Raw genomic sequence first — 16,579 nt, 5'->3', positions numbered from 1 at the left:
AATGATGCTGACGGTGCGGATATATGAGAAAAAATGTAAGCATCGTATGCAACTAGCTTATAAAGAGGTTTCAAGTCGTGGTACTGAGATGCTTAGCTCAATAATTTTCAACAAACTTGCTTCAAATCTTCATTTAAGGGTGATTGAAATATTCCACTCGATTGAGCACTATTGTGTGAAAGAATTTATTTATTTATTTATTTACAATACTGCCAGTCTCTAGTTGAGACCATAGCAGGTGGGCATTGTATTCATAATATCGAAAAAATGATGATGACAAGAAATAAAGCAGCTCTACAAAGATACAGTATTAGGCAATTCTTAAAGCACAAAAAACTGAAAATGTGTTATCAAATGCGCACAAACAGCTCACAAAATAAAGAACACATACAAGTTCAAAAACGAAACAATGGGATAACAGGCTGTCGAATGCGTTAAACAAGCGAAAGAAAAAAGAAAGCGAAATTTGTAACCGAATAATGTCAGCTCACACCGTGGCCTGTAGTTTGGAACAAAAACTTGAAAATGAGTCAGCGTTAGTAACAGATGAGTGTAGGCAATTCCATTCGCTTGTTGCCAACGGGAAGAAAGAATGTTTAAATGCATCACTGTGACATGAAAATTCGGTTAGCGTGAACGCGTGATGGTTTCTCAACTCTCGCTTATGTGATAATGAAACATACTGTGATAAGTCGATGTTAAAGGCGTTATGAATTTTAGTTGGTATGCTAGAAGTGAGCAAACTATTCGTAGTAGAACACAGCATTCACAAAATACAACTTGAACAGGTTTGGGTGTTAGAAACAAAACAGCTAGGCGCCTCTCCAGGGCGACGACGCGCTTCGCGGCTGGCAGAGAGCCCTACATAGATGAGCAGCCGCAGAGCGCATCTATGCTGCCGCTGCTGAAAAGGCGATTACTAAAAATCTCGAAGGATGACGCGACAATCGCTTAGCCGGAATGACGACGACAGTAGTATTTTGTTTCAAAGAGGGCGCTCCGTTCCTTCGTCCATCCAACGGCCACTCGTTCGCTCGGCTCGACGTTCGGTGGCACCGCGCACGGAAAATGCTTCTTTCTTCAAGAAATATTCCATGTAAGTTTTCAAATTTTTTCATTCAGATTTCATAAAGCGTTTGTGTATATTGGAGCAAACTTTTACCCTCTTAGATTGAGCATTTTTTAAATTACAAGCGTTGTCTTAGATTTCATTGTTGCTGCAGGCTGCGTAAGCCATGTGCTAGGGAGATTTGTCTCCTTTTAGCATATTTCTTACGTTGTTAACTTTTCAGAAGTGGTTCTCCAGTGTGCGCGACTTGATGTCGATCATTTTGCAGCTTATTTCAAGTTAAACCGTTACTGTTTTGCAGAGTACTGATTTTCTAAAGTAAACAACTGCGTCGCATCTGAGCCCTAAAAGCCAACTTCGGATATTCACGGCGTTACAGTGGCTAGAACGGGGTATAGCCGTTGCGTGGCTCGGCCGCTCGGGTTCCCTCGGGTGCCCTCCGGCGGAGTCAGCGGAGTCCGGGCAAAAGCATATTTTCTCGTGTCTGGTGCGATAAAACGCTAACCGCATGAGTCGCGCAGCAGCACGATGCGCAGTGCACTGAGGACCGCTAAAGCATTGCCGCTCGGCGCTGTCGCCCAGGTTCCGGGTTTTTAGAAAATCGCTCATGATGCTGGAACCAGCTCGCTAGGCAGCCAATCGCAAAAATCTTCGGGGTACTCACCTTAGTTGTTTCCTTTTTGTTTATTGCATGCAAAGTTTGTTTCCCTAGTCCGGTATGAGCGAAAAACCTGCAGACGCTCATTTCGTCTGATCCGTGCATATATGAGCGCATCGAGACGGTTTAGTAAAAGCTTGGTAGGGTAGTATTGCAAAACGAAAAATGCTAGTGCGGCTAGATATTGCTAGTTTTTGAAAGTTGCAGAAAAACGCCACTGTTTTAAATCATGTCTGCATCGCAGTATAGTAGCACGACGCTGCGCTGGGACCATTTTTTTTTTGGGGGGGGGGGGGGGGGGGCTCGACGCTTTTCAAGAAATTTCATCAGTGTTGCTGCTTAGTGCAAGAAACTGGATATAGCGTAACTGTACTCATTTACCAAACGAGGCGGCGGCGCTAACAAAGCAAGACGGAAAACGCGTCTTTGTCGCTGAGGTCCTTCGCTCTGTGCGATGTGCACCAGCGGCAGCGACAGGCGTTGGCGTTGTCGTCGCGCGATGCATCGCCAGGAATTGTCGCCTATTTTTTTCTTTCTGTATCGTTGCTTCAGTTGCAATAGATCAGTTGCAAAACCTTCACGTCAGCTTCCCGGTGCGGCAGACATTCCTGCACAATGGCGGCATAGACTTTGGGGTAATAGTTGGGCACAGTGCTAGCACATCGCCTGACGGGTAGGGTAATTCCCGCACCTCTTGCCCATTCGTCACAGTATTATTCGCGTGCGCATTGTCACCCCACTATTACCCTCGCCGGTTAGTGTCCCTTTTCTAAATTTTCTTTCTTCACCCCTAGGGTGACAGCGCGCCCCCCTTTATTCCAGTGTTAAGAATACCCGCAAACCTTTCTCTGACAATGGCCTGTGCGTGGGGAACTGCATCCCAAGCAGCGTAGACTGTGGTAGATGCATGTGCTGCACCTAACTATTATACCTGAATCAGGTTCTGTCGCCACTGTGCACGAATTCCTGCCTCACAGGGAAGCCGACTTGTAGGTTTTGCAACTGGTCTGTTATAGCATCTCCAGCAGGGCCGGAGCCTTAAGTGTGAGCGCTGGGTGGGCTCAGGCAATTTCAGTCCCAGGCCGGGTTCGGGTTTGTAGCATGAGGCCCGGGTCGGGCTCAAAATTTATGCCCGTGCACACCTCTAGTCGCGTCGGTTGTGTAGCACACGTTTGGCGCCCGTGCCTGCTTTTAATTTTGTTCTTCGCACCATGACACCTTACTCCAGCATCAAGAGTGCATGAAACATCAGTATGCATTTTCCGGTCGTTATGCTAACTGATCGCCCCACCGCCCTGGCACAGTTATGTTATACCATGTGTACCATAGAGTTGAAATTAATCCATTTTTTGAGACAGCTTTCAATTGAAATTATAGATTAACTAAACAGAGAAGAGCCGTGGTATGCTGTTATCATGATTTAGAGGCATCGATTTAATGGAGGCTTTCTTTCCTTGCATTAAGGACTCTTCGCTCTATAACGCCCGCAATCCAGCTGCTCCACTTGTATCATCGCACTGCTTTTGCACAAGCAATCATCTGCCATCAAAAGGGGGCTGCCTGAATGTGAGGCAGACAACATCGTCAACATTTTGGTGCTGCAAACCTGTCAACAACTGTGGGAGCCTTGCCATGAAACATGCTGTGTGTAAGGAAACATTGCCTCGGTAGGTATGACACATTGCCTTTGTTTTGCATTATATAAAGGCTTTAAATGCTCTGCTGGCGTTTTGCTATATGATTGCATGCTATATGACTTTTTCTGGCTTTTTAGCTCAAGGCTTACTTGTTCAGAAGTCTTGCCGACCAGTATGCAGAAAATAATATCCTTCATGTCCCTGGCAGTGCTTTAATAGCTGGTGCTATATTTCGTTGCTTTATTTCAACAGTATGTGACTATTTCAAGTTGAGGCATGATTGAGTCAACCTGTGGTGTAATAGCACAATAACAGACATAGCTTGTGAACCTAAGAAGTAGTTGTCATTTGCGTAACACGGGAGTGCAGGTGCTTTAAGTGATGGAATATTTAGCATACTTGATTTTGCTTGCATTACAAGAATTCGCAGGAAGCCTGTAATGAGGTTGCAGAGAAGAAACCCATTCAGTATTGCTCAGGTTATTTGCCTTCCACTCTCCCTTCATTACTGCTGCCTGCACTGTATGTATTTGTTCATACAGACATGCAGTTACTGACTGCTTGTACATTTCTGGTTGCCTACACTGGCTTCAGCCATGTAGATGTAATATTACTTTGATCTAAACCAGGCTATTTACTTTGCTCAAAGTGGCAATTTTAAATAATTTTCTCCCCAAGCCATTGAGATTCGCCATTAGCTCCCAACTCGCTTTATTCGTAGCTGCAATGAATTTATTCTGTAACCCTAGAGCAAGACATTTGCAGAAAGATCATCATGCAATACTCGTTCAAATTTTGTAAATTTTAGAGAACAATGTTTGTTTTTGCATATGGTTCTGTGTTCGGAAAACAGAGCAGATTTGCTTACAGTGCAGGAGGGGTGGGCTGAAAGACAAAAGGAAATTATTAGTGCAGCTGCTCATTCAGGCGTGCATTCCTTGTGCATTTATTGCTCTTATATATCTGCACCTTTGCCTGCATGCTTGCCAGGGCTTTCCCCATAATGGGTGGCAGTGATCTCTCCGCCTACCTCTCAGGGGGGCTGCCCTTTTCTAACTACCTGCTCACAACCAACTCACCTCCTGAGCTTCAAATTCGTCATACTCGAGGACGATTTTCTGTGTTTGATGTTACCAGTGACGCCATATAAGATACGCAGTGTGCATCATTGGTCCATTAGTTTCATTTCGGGATGTTGTCACCCCTTATATTCCTTACTCATATTTCTTTTTCTACATCCCCTTGCAGCTGCCAAACGAAATAAGACGTATAATACTGCCAAACTCCCGCAGTCTCTGAATGCTATGTCAACAACAAAAAAGCTTTTGCATGCCTTAATAAAAGTAGAAATGATTCCCCGATGTTTTTTTTTTATTGTGATATCTAGTCAGACGGTTTAGTGAACTGCCACATGACCAAGCAAATTGCAACTGTAAGTGCACTGAGGAGTCATGCGTTAGAGCAAGCATGTGGATCTTGTGTTGCTTAGCTGCTTAACTCCAAATATCCTCCTTTGTCAGACAAGATATTTTTTTAGAAACCTGGATGAGCCAGAAGAAAGCAGATTGGATTCTTAGCGGCATTGTTACTTGTTACACGTGCGTTCCACCCCTGTATACATGAACTCGGCAGAATTGCGTCGAGTACGTTTGTCGAGTGAAAAATCAGTTGTGGGGTTCATGTATACACAGTCGGGTCGAGTAACATAGGCGGCGGAGCGGGTCGCGTTAACTCGATTTCAGGGGGTTAGTTAATTCGCTTGACCCGCTTATCTAAAGGCATGTAGACGCAGTCCAGTCAGGGAGTCTAGTTATGCATGTAGACGCTGTCCAGTCAGGGAGTATAGTTATGGGATTTTGGGATAGGAAAAAGCCTCTGGAGCGGCGACGAGCGTCACTCGAAATGAATGCTTTTTAGCGCTCATCAACAATAAAAAATAATCGAAGCTCTCGATAGTAAAAGTCAATGGGATCAAATACGAGTAAGAACTAGCACAATAACTTCGAATCTCGATGCTACGCTATGCTACGATACTTACTCACTAGAAAGCGAGTTCATGTAGACATCAGCCGTGTCGAGAATGATGACCTTGCTTACTCAACGCTGATTCAACCCGGTGCTGTCGAGTCCATGTATACAAGGATATTGTGCTTGTAATTTTAGATGAATTCTCAGTTCGTGTATTGCACATTAAATTTGAGCGATATGTGTGCTTTTTTGCGTCTGTGCTGTTTTGTTCTGCAAACAATACTATTTCTCCAGGCACAATCTTATTTTTAATTTGAGTACAAAATATTGTCCATTTTTGAAAAAAAAATAATTTGTGAGGCTGCTAAGAAATTTTGATTTTGAAATATATTCACAAAATATCAACATTTTATAGATACTGAAATATAAAATGTGTGCAAAACAACTTTTCAGCTCAGGATTAAACTGGTTTTTCAAGGAACTTGTGATAGGGTGAAAGTGAAAAATCACTGTCATGCTAGATGTATCGTTTTTTGATGATCCCAAAGTCACATCATGCATTGTATATTAAGGCGTGCTTAAGCAATGAAATAATATTTGGCCTCAGATATTCAGGCAGATTACTATTCTCTATACCAACAACTACTATGAATTGATTTGAAGAAATCAGATGCCCGAGCACCACACCTGGTACCTGGACATAAAATCACCCAGGTATGCCTAACTGAATATAATCTTGCACGTGGAAGGTTTGCCGATGTTATGGCCATATGATTAGCTGTGATGAGGGAAAATGCATACCTGGTAGGCTGCTAGCTGATAAGGAAGTACGATATCATTGTACTCAGATCTAGCATAACATTTTCCTTCCTATGCAAAGTAAATTTCTAGTACTTGCTCAATTGCTCATTGCAGGCTGACTGTAATAATTTTAGCTGAACAAGCATGAACTGTATGATCACTAGAACTTCTTGTTGTGCTTGTTCGTGTTTATTTGTTACAAACTGAAGGCGCCGAAACAATGCACGCACACAAGAAAAGAACGGGACAGAGTTCCACTCACAACTGATTTATTGTGCAGAACAAAGTACATATATATCTCACTGTCGGCACGTGAGCAAGGAACACATTCAGCTACATCACATTCAGCATCTTGTATTTCAAGATAAGCTATGTTCAAGAATGATTTCTCAGAGAAAGAGGCTATGGTATGAGGCATGGGCTTCTTGAACATATCTTAAACTACGTGACGCTGAATGGGTTCCTTGTGCATATGCCGGCAGTGAGATATATATGTACTTTATTCTGCACAATAGATCAGTTTTGAATGGCACTCTGTCCCGTTCTTCTTTTCTTGTTTGTGTGCATGTTGTTCTGGTGTCTTTAATTTATAATGAGCACTGTATGAAAACTATTCCTTGGTACATTACAAGTAAAGCAATTGTTTATAGTAGAATGCAGCAAGCAATAAAGCAGTGAAAACTAAAAAGCTGGAACTTGAAATGGTACGGTTATCTTCAGAGTATTATATGCGTGCGCAGCCTTGAGAATATCTGCAATGTACACATCTCTCTCAGCTGATTGAAGATAGCTTGATATTCTGTCAGGGCAATTATTTCTTCATTCTGGCCGCAGTAATGTATGCGTGCCTGTAACTGGTGTACTCCAGAAAAATATTCGTTAATGTGTTCTTTAATATCCAGTTTTGCATGCTTAGTAATCCATATTGTCTATTGCAGGAATGTTTAAGAAGTTTTTAAAAATATAACGTTCTGGAGCCTGAACCGTCATATTTTCAGGAACTGTAACACTAAGCATCCACCTGAAGTTATCGGTTTGCCGGAAGCAGGATTTTTCTTCCAAATATATTTCTTTTGTATCTGGAATGAATATTATTTTGCATATATGTTTATTATCCCTACGTTATAAGATGCTGCATGCCCTTGCAGGTCCAGAAATCTGTCGCAAAGTGCTCTAAAAGAAGAATGTGTGGCAATAGGCCTTCAATATATACAGTAGAACCCCTTTATAGTAAAGACACTCAGCCCAGCGAAAATATTTACTATATTATGGTCTTTACTGTATCAGTGGTCTGTGATGATATGGTCCTGAAAGTGCTGTCTAGTAGTTAAATAGGCACTTACTGAACACGTCTTGTTGCTTAATGAAAAAAAATCTAAATACCTTCCATCTGGCTTTTATCATCTCTGTGTGATTTTTTCATTATAAAATTTCTCTACATCTTGTGGAAGTACCTCTGAAGCATGAAGACGTGATTACGAATGCAACCAAGTTAGATTTCATGTAAAAAGTAAAGCCTTGCATGAACATGGTGTCTCTTTTTGCTCTTTCTGTCTTTTAAAAGGCAATAAATGATAAATTCGCATGGCACTCAAGTGCTGTAAGACCTTACTAGCTTCACCTCCACTCTCTGTCACCACTGCCCCATGATTTGTACTGCAGATTGCAGTGAATGTTGACCCATTTCTTTCCCTTCCCTATTTCGTGCCGCACGTTTACTCCTTTACTTTCTGAATGGAACACGCCGCCTCCTTGCTATGTTTGTAGACAGCTTTACTTTTTTCTTCTTCGCGCTGCGCGCTTTCCCTCACGGCTCCAAGGCTTCTGTAAAGTAGGCTTCTTCTGACTGCTGCTACGGCTAGTAGTAAAGCCACCTAAACGAACACTCGGCCTTATTGTTCTGTTTTCAAATACAAAAAGTCTTGGCCTCGCGACTCTAGGTAGTGGGCGGGAGTCGTCGCCATTAACCGTTTTTTACCAAAAACATCGTCACTATAAAGGGGGAAAATGTACAGTTGCCTATGGAAGATGAACTGGGACATCAGTTTCACTTTACTATATCAGGTTTTACTGTAGCGGGGTTCTGTATTTTGTACTCAATTGTATAGAGCACAAGACTTCAAATATGTGTTTGAATAAGTGTTGAGAAGGTGAGTTTAAATCTTATGGTGATATATGCTTGTCTTCTGTGCAGATGTCATTTGTAACACCCACGGGCCAATCTCCTCAACAAACTGTTCCTGAATGGTTGTTTCCTGCGGGGTGCCCAGCTTACTACCTGGGCCATGCGCTTCCCCCGCCCCCTCAACCTCATCACTTGATCCATTGACCTTTCACTGCCAACTATCATGCTCAACCAGTCCACTGCCATTTTCCATCCATGATGGACACTGCCCTGGAATGCACTCATGCTCACCCTCTCATTCCTGCAACACCTCTTGCACTACAAGGCTATAGTGCATCAACCCTGCTCAACATGTCCAGCCCCTTCCATGATGAGCAATGCACACTGCACCCCATCACCACTACCTGCACTACCTGGTCATGTGTTGCTTAGTGCCCTGTTTCCAATTACACCTACTCGCCTCTCCCATATTAGCCCTGTACCGAATGCCTCCTGCACTGCATTCTGGCCCTCTGATGTCCTTGTGGCATGTACATGTATATGAGCTCTCAATAAAATGTTTTCGAAAAATATTTTGCTTGCCTGATTTAATTGCATGGTTTTTATGGCTCCTTAGGGAGATGACATGGAAGGTCCCAAGCAGCACGCCGTCAATGGACCGCCACTGGTCCAATATTGGGATATATTGGTCCCAATATTGGCGTTTGATTGGGGCGCACAACGAGCCAAGATATATGCCAACCAATTTGATTGGCTCTCCTATCAAAACCAGTATTGGCATACTACCTTGTTTACTGGCATTCAATGGCACTCAATGGCTACTCAATATCTTCCATCCAAGCTCACTCACTGGTTGTTGTATCATGGCTATCTCGCCAAGCTCACTGGCCATCCAATATCTTGTTTCCATGCTTATTCACTGGATATTTACAACTGGCATCCATCCAGATTTATCGGCTACCCAATATTTCCAATCCAATCTTGCCCAGTGGTTTTGCATTATTGGCATCCAGCCACAGCAATTGGCAATCCGGCACATTATAGTGCTGAATGTTTCAATAATCAGTACTATGGCTAGTTGCTATTTCGTGCTATGACTGATAGGCAACTACAAATCCATCCCATGTGTATGCAGTGCTGATATTTTTCATGTAGCTCTTCATTGAAATAAAGCATGCTGAGAATATCCATGCACAGAAAATAATACAGCTGGAAGGTTCATTTCATGGTGATTTATTCGGTGTGCATGGGTTACAGGGAATGGAAATATTTAGGCAGAACTCTTAGACTTCAGTGCTCCTCCTGTTTTTGCGTCCCTTGGCAAGGTGTTCTCAGGTCCCAGGTTGGAGGAAGGTGTTGAGTTCATCGCAGCTTCTTTTGTGGTCGGTTGTAGGGGCAGCAGCTCCCAGCAGCCTTTAAAGATATGGACTTGAGCAGCGTGCATAACAATGTATTTCCTTTCGCAGATGGCACCTGGAAATAAAAGCAACATCCATAATCCCATTAAGAGAGAAAACTTTTGGAAAGTGGAAGTACAGCTAGACCCTGGAGTAAAAATGCAAAATAAAGAACCACCTGTTGGCCCTCAGGCAACTTTCTTGTCTTGTTTACTCAGGTTGAAATAAGCTGCATACTCGGTGAGGCCGGCCATATTAACTTGGTTACATTGGTTTCGACATCTGGCAGTGCACGGCTTCCCATGTGGATGTGCTGTTGATGCTGAAACCATAAAACAAATGATTCCATTATCTATTCGTTAAACGGTAGTCAGTGCTTGCCCCCTTCTACTTGTAGTGCCTTTGTGATCGAACACCTGTAGAAGAAAGACATCGCCATAAATGCATGCTTCAGATCAATAGCTTTCCTTTGAATAGTTTTCATTAGGGTAGATTGCCTCAAGAACTGAAAGAAACTACAAACAAAAAAAAAAGACGCAAAAAATGGTAGTCGCACTCCGACCGTAGCTGCTAAAATTAGTGTACACCGCATCATTACGGCAAACAGAACATTTTGAAATTTGCCAGAGCTGCAGCCAAATCAACGTACTACACAGATGCTTTGGGGTTTGTATGATATACTCAAATTGAAAAAATAAAGAAATCCGTAGCTTAGCATCACGTTTGTTGTAGAAACAAGTTTGTACGTGTGGTAAGGTATAAGAACTATGGTAGCAACTGTAAATAAGAATCCCCTTTTCAGAATTTTTTTTTATAGTGTTCTTCGCGCGGACAGTAGAAGCTCTTGCACGTAGAAGATAAAGTGTCATGTTTTAGGCAAGCCCCTTTTTTCTGCGCGATATAAGAATCAATAATTGTGGATAAGTACATTTTTGAACGAAAAGTTTTTTTTATTATTTCCGCAAAAATTCAAATTTAGCAGTAAGAATAATTGATTCGGCAGATCTTCTTTCCGGACGCTTTTAGTTTTCTGCAAGTGATAGTAAAACTGCACCCGCTTGCTATTTTGTGACACTTCTACTACTCGGGATTAGCGCAGGAGAAAGATCAAACACTTGAATAAGCTAAAAGTCGTTTAGACCATTCCAAACGCTCATTCATAATGACAAATTACAATATTAAATATTAGCTCGCAAGTAAAACTCATGATCCAGAAAGCTCAACTTAACCATGAGTTTTGAATATAGTGTGTAAAAGAAATTTATCACTTAACACACAACACGCGCGATTAAGTTGTAACCTGAAAATCACACAAAACACGCATCATGTTTTACAGGGCCACATTTTTCTTTTGCAATACAAATTGGCCACCTCTGCGCCGTAAATTTTGTCTTTGTGACCAGAGTTTATGCATACAAAATAATGCGCTGAAAATACAGTTCAGAATTGACTAGCGTGGTGCGGTCCAAATAAATGGCTTTCCGTTCTTGCAAGCACATCGGTTATTGACATGATGATCAAGGCTGACAACATACAGCACCAAATCATGCAAAAAAAAAGGTATCTTACCTTAAGGCTAGCGCAGATTCGCAGACCTCAGTTGCAACAATCCAAAATGAATGTTGCCAGGCAGAGTACATCCCAGTGATCTGATGCTTTATTACACCTGGTAAGAAAAAGTAGCGATCTTACAACGAGACAAAGCAAGAAATAATATCAGAAAGCTCAGTTCAGTTATGAACAAACAACTTAAAATGCTGGTGATACAGATATCCTCTTTCAGGCATGGTCATTAAAACGAATTGGAACTTTCACAAGGCTTGGGTTTTCGGTTCTGCTGTCCAAAGCTGCGGGAGCTCGAGCGGGTGGGGATTGTGTGGCCGGCCGGACGCCTCTGAATAAACCGCTTGTTTCGAGTTTCGAGGCATGGTTGGAAGGGGGAGAAGGGTCTTTGTGTTTTTTCTCTCTCTCTCGCTTTTTTTTTGCTTGCGATCTGTCGAAAAGAGGAGGCATAAAGCTGGAAAGGCGGTGAGAGAAATGAAAGAGGTCCCGTAGGACCGCGCGAGCCCAGAAGGCTGCCAGCCAGACAAGTTGACTCCCCCCCACCTTTCCCCATCCAATCTCCCCTTTCCCCGGACGCCAAGAGTGCCGCCGCGACATTAGGCCGGCATAACCCGCGTCCGGTATCCGCCCCCCCCCCCCCCCCAAGAATATCCCACAGATCCTAGAAGAAGTTGGCGGGAAGGAAGGGAAGAGTGCGGGGGAGTAGACGAGGGGGGGGGGGGGGGCATTGTGAGCAACGCATGCCTAGCCGGGAGGAAAGAAAGGGCAGTGAAGGTCGCTGTCCTTCCGCGATGACTGCTCCATGGGGAGAAATGGCTACAAGACGTGAAGATGAAAGCAGTTTGGAAAATTGCTTTAGTCAAGGCCCTCGGGCGGAGAGGCGACAAAAGGACGAGAGGATAAAAACCATATGTTCTTTGCGCCAAGCTTGTGACGAGGAATGCGCAGAGTTTTGCCCTTGGCCTCGCTAAAACAGCGAGGAGTGCGTTCGGAGCTCTTTGGTCGCCTCGACTGTTGGCTCGGTAACATTTTCAGTGGAATGATAATTTCGCTATATTTTTTTTGTTAATGAAAAATACGTTTTACCTCAGTGTTTCAAATAATGACATACGCAAAACAATCTTCAGTTTTCACGGAATCGTCCTCGGTTCGAACAAATGGACATATTTTTTTATTAAAGATGGCACACAGGTCGCTATTCATGACAGAGTGCTCTTGAAGCGTCATCACGCGCAAAGATGCAACAGCCCGTATACTTGCTGTATTCCTATTTAGGAAAAGTAAAGGGAAAACGACCATAACTACGGGTACATCAAGGTTAAAAATTCACATGTTATTCATTTTTTTTTTCAAATCAGGTGGACATTTAGAGCAAGAAAAAATCCGCGTAGAACTAAGCGTGGGCATATAAAGCAGCAAGAAATACAAAATACTCGACGAGCTAAGATTTGAAGAACTGAATTGGCAGTAAAAAAAATAGAAATAAAGCAAGGGTCAATATTGAAACTATATCTACGAACTTGGGACAAGGTAGTCCTCAGAAAGAAGCGCGGTATAATCATCTGCCCGCGGAAGCAGCGCTTGTGAAAGCAGCAGAATATTTCAGAGAGGAAACCTAATTCTCAATCATGTGTTCAATTCTTCGAGAGTGGTGTTCTCTAAAAATGCCCCAAAACTGCTAAAGTAACGCACTCGCATTACTTTTAATATGTATGAATTGCTATTAGCTGCCTGAATGATACGATGGGATAGAATTATTTAGTTCTCTGAAGGGAAACGCCTTCGGTGCGGTGATTATATGGTTGGATAATAAGGCAATGAATGTTTGAATAGTTTCTGAACAATGCTTAGGAAAGCGCTGTGAAACGCTGTGGTCAAATGCATCATTATGAGCCATATATTACAGCTTTCGAACAAAAATAACTTCCGTAAAAAACATCGTTATTATGCAATTTCAATTTTGTTACCATATATGCTGGCGACACATGTGCGCGCATTCATTACACTATAGGTAATTGTTTTAAATTTTTATTTTTTTTTTCGTTTGCCTTGCCCCATGCAGTGCTGTTGATTTTTTTATATTTTATATGTACACAACTTTTTGGCAGTGTGCGATTTACGTCGCATTAGAACACGAACCATTCCAGGACAGTTCAGATTTCTTTTCTTGTCAAGTGAATTAGCTAGGCATAGCGTAGAATATATGTTGCTTGTATTTTTTCTTTGAGCTGAAATATTTTATGCGCTGCTGCACCGATGGCCAAAGTCGTCCAGTCTTTGTCTGTTGCTGAAGCCCACAGCAGAGCGCGAAAGAGTACAGTACAAATTTGTGTTTAGTAGATATTAGAACTCGAAGGCCCTGAAAGCAGCCCAACATATCTGTCTATAAGAACAGCTAGTACTGAGGCGTGGTATAGTCGGTGCTTATGCTGAATGCCGGAAACAGCTAGGGTAATGGCGAATCATGCAGTGCGTGTTTGATTGGCTAGCGCGATCGATCTCTCCCACCTCTGCTATAGCTTGAACATGTTGGGTTTCTTTCCATCACGTAAAAAAAGGCGGAAATAATGATGCTACGCGTGCGTGTTCCCAATCATGGACAAACGTTTACAGGATGTGGATTCACCGGATATATTCGGTCGTTTCTGCGTTTACTATCCAAACGCAACCCCTGGTGTTTGTTCAAGCGACAGACACGTTCTGTTGCGCTCTTTGCATTTGAGTACCTTGCGTTTCTTGAATGCGCAGGATTTTTTTCGCGGACACGCATCTATTAAACTTTTGCTTGTCAGATCAGATGTGTGCTCGAGCGTGCGCGTATGCTTGTGCAATCGTATGCGTATAAATAGGCCCATGGAACGAAATCCCGTGCGCGAGAGTTGTGCGCGAGATGTGTTCGGGATCTGTGCATCGGATCTGTGCATTGATGTGTCAATCACTTTCAATCATCCTGATTTGACGAGATCAGAAAAACAAATCGTCTCCACCGGGAATCGAATTCCTAGCCTAGTTAATGCTTTAACCAACTGCGCTAAACCCTGGATCGCGAAACTAGCACCATATATAATTCTTGTCTACCGTGAGGGTAGCGACGAGAATGACGCTGCAATTAGTGATAATGACAATGATGACAGTATCAATGGTAATGACGCTGCGTTTAGTTGATAACGATAAGGATACGTGATGCATCGTATGCAGTAGCATTAATCTCGCCTTCGCTAATTTCTGCAGTGTAGATTCCACGTGCTGTCAGAATTTTTTCAACACTTGGCTAAAGTTTGGAACACTCTCTGTACGTATACGTCCACGCGTGATCGACATCCGGGCCTCTAGTCTGCAGGAATTATCTCGAAGATATTATATGCAGAATTTTACATAACAATTAATCGTGCCTAAAGTCGTAAATAAAAGAGTTCTCTACCAAAATTGTCAAGTATAATCGCAGGTCATCCACAATAATTATCGAATCACGAAAAATGTATTCAGAAAAATATACTCTACGTTTTCCGTGATGGGCATTTCTGTGCATTTTGTCTGGTCAGCTCAGTCAAACAATTTTAGGACAATCTATACATTAATCCCAATAAATGTTATATATATATGGTGGCCCAAATTATGTATGGCCTATGAATACCTTCTACAGTTGAACGTAAACTGATGCCCGGGCCAGCGAAAAATTTAGTTGGGACGAATGTCATATTGGGATACAAGCATTAGAAATGTGTGTTTCGGTCAGAGCTACTTCTGCTGTTTTTTTAGCGCCGCCGCAGCCTGAAATGTGCAAAGGTGGCCAGCCATCAAAGCTCGTAAGACAATATCGACCACTAAAAACCATGATATATACAATGTTAGGATGCCATCAAAGCTGATGGGACAATATTGACCAATTTATGTCAAGATATATGCAATGTTGACAAGCCATCCATATTGGCAGAACATTGTTGACAAGCCATCCATATTGGCAGAACATTGTTGCCCATCCTATGCCATTAGGGTGCAATGCTGGCTAGCCATCACAGTCCATATACAATATAATGCATATGTATACATTATTGGCAGGCCGCATGACAGGCAGGTCACTATTGACCAATATATGCCATGATTTATTTATTGCTGACAAGACAACCATAATGGCCGGACAATATTACCTATTTATGCCATTATATGTGCAATGCTGGCCAGCCATCAGACCTCATTAGGCAATATTGACCGCTATAATCCAAGATATATACAATGTTAGGATGCCACCAAAGCTGGTGGGGCAATATTGACCAATGTATGCCAAGATATATTCAATGTTGACGAGGCAACCATAATGGCCGGACAATATTAGCCAAGCTATGCCTTGATATGTGCAATGCTGGCCAGCCATCAAGGCTCATTAGACAATATCGACCAATAGAAACCAAGATATTATTATGTTAGGAAGCCGCCAAAGTTGGTTGGACATTATTGACCACTGTATGCCTAGATATATTCAATATTGAGAAGCCGTTGTTATTGACCGGTCAATATTTACCAGGTTATACCATGGTGTGGTATAACCATTGGAGCTGGTTGGCCAATAATGACCAGGCTGCCTCATTGTGTATACAATAATGGCAAACTGTTCAATATGAATGGGCAATATTGACCGCTGTTAGCCGGCTGAATGCCAATAACGGATATGGGTGAAGTTCACTGGGCCAATAATGATTATGGTATAGCATGGCTGCACATTATTGGTAGCTCAATGGCACCATTGGGCCACTTGTGGGCCAGTAATCCCCAATCAATCCCCATTATTGGGCCGATGAAATGTGCTGCCTGGGGTGGTATTGGGAAATGACTGCATAAGAAAGCTACAATTGTCAGAGTGACAGTTAAGCAAATGGCAGCAGTAAGGGCAAGGGTGAAATAACTGCATGGCTAAAGGTGGCTTAACAGTGGCAGTGCCAGTGCCACGTGTGCCGATGAATACTTGTTGCATGCCAATAAATACCAATATGTGAAACTAGCGGCACGGCCGGTTTATTGCCAATGCAAAATGTGCCAATGAATACTAGTGGCATGCCAATACCTGACACAAGGGGCACGGCCAGCTGATAGCCTATGTTGGCAGTGCCAAGACAGGTTCAATGTTGGCATATAAGCCGGACCAATATATAAAAATGTAGTAATTTCTCAAAAAACCAGTGTTACACCAATGTTGGTACCAATTTTTGTCGACGTTGGGCCGGGGTTGGTGCGATGTTGGTGTGCTGCCTGGGGCAGTGCATAAACTAAAATGCATACACAATAAAATAGTTTGCATGATTAAAATTGCTTGCAGTAATCTTCTGATCATGCCAGTTGCGTCCGTCGCGCCATTTTTAGTACGTT

At 42.7% G+C, this 16,579-nt stretch overlaps 2 protein-coding genes across 9 annotated transcripts in view; one reads left to right on the top strand and one right to left on the bottom strand.

Moving 5' to 3' along the window:
• Positions 1-16,579, top strand: part of LOC146193486 (uncharacterized) — a 402,043-nt gene that overhangs the window by 290,632 nt on the left and 94,832 nt on the right. The gene's annotated exons all lie outside the window — the stretch shown is intronic.
• Positions 9,491-16,579, bottom strand: part of LOC146193487 (uncharacterized) — a 63,061-nt gene continuing 55,972 nt past the window's right edge. For 2 of the 8 annotated variants that reach the window (XM_084602785.1, XM_084602786.1), the window contains exon 5: positions 12,329-12,485. Coding sequence is in view for 1 of the 8 variants with exons in the window: in XM_084602788.1 (XP_084458914.1) it covers positions 10,026-10,071; positions 11,225-11,321 (143 nt within the window). In the remaining 7 variants the exon portion in view is untranslated. Of the gene's footprint in view, positions 9,732-9,833; positions 10,072-11,224; positions 11,322-11,422; positions 11,634-12,104; positions 12,486-16,579 lie in introns of those variants that run through there. The other 6 variants (XR_014706852.1, XR_014706853.1, XM_084602788.1 and 3 more) reach the window with 6 other exon arrangements.

This window comes from Amblyomma maculatum, chromosome 4, assembly GCF_055883805.1.
Source record: "Amblyomma maculatum isolate TAMU_Amacu chromosome 4, ASM5588380v1, whole genome shotgun sequence".
In the NCBI taxonomy this organism is placed as follows: Eukaryota; Metazoa; Arthropoda; class Arachnida; order Ixodida; family Ixodidae; genus Amblyomma; species Amblyomma maculatum.
This window is presented reverse-complemented; position numbering and strand designations above follow the sequence as displayed.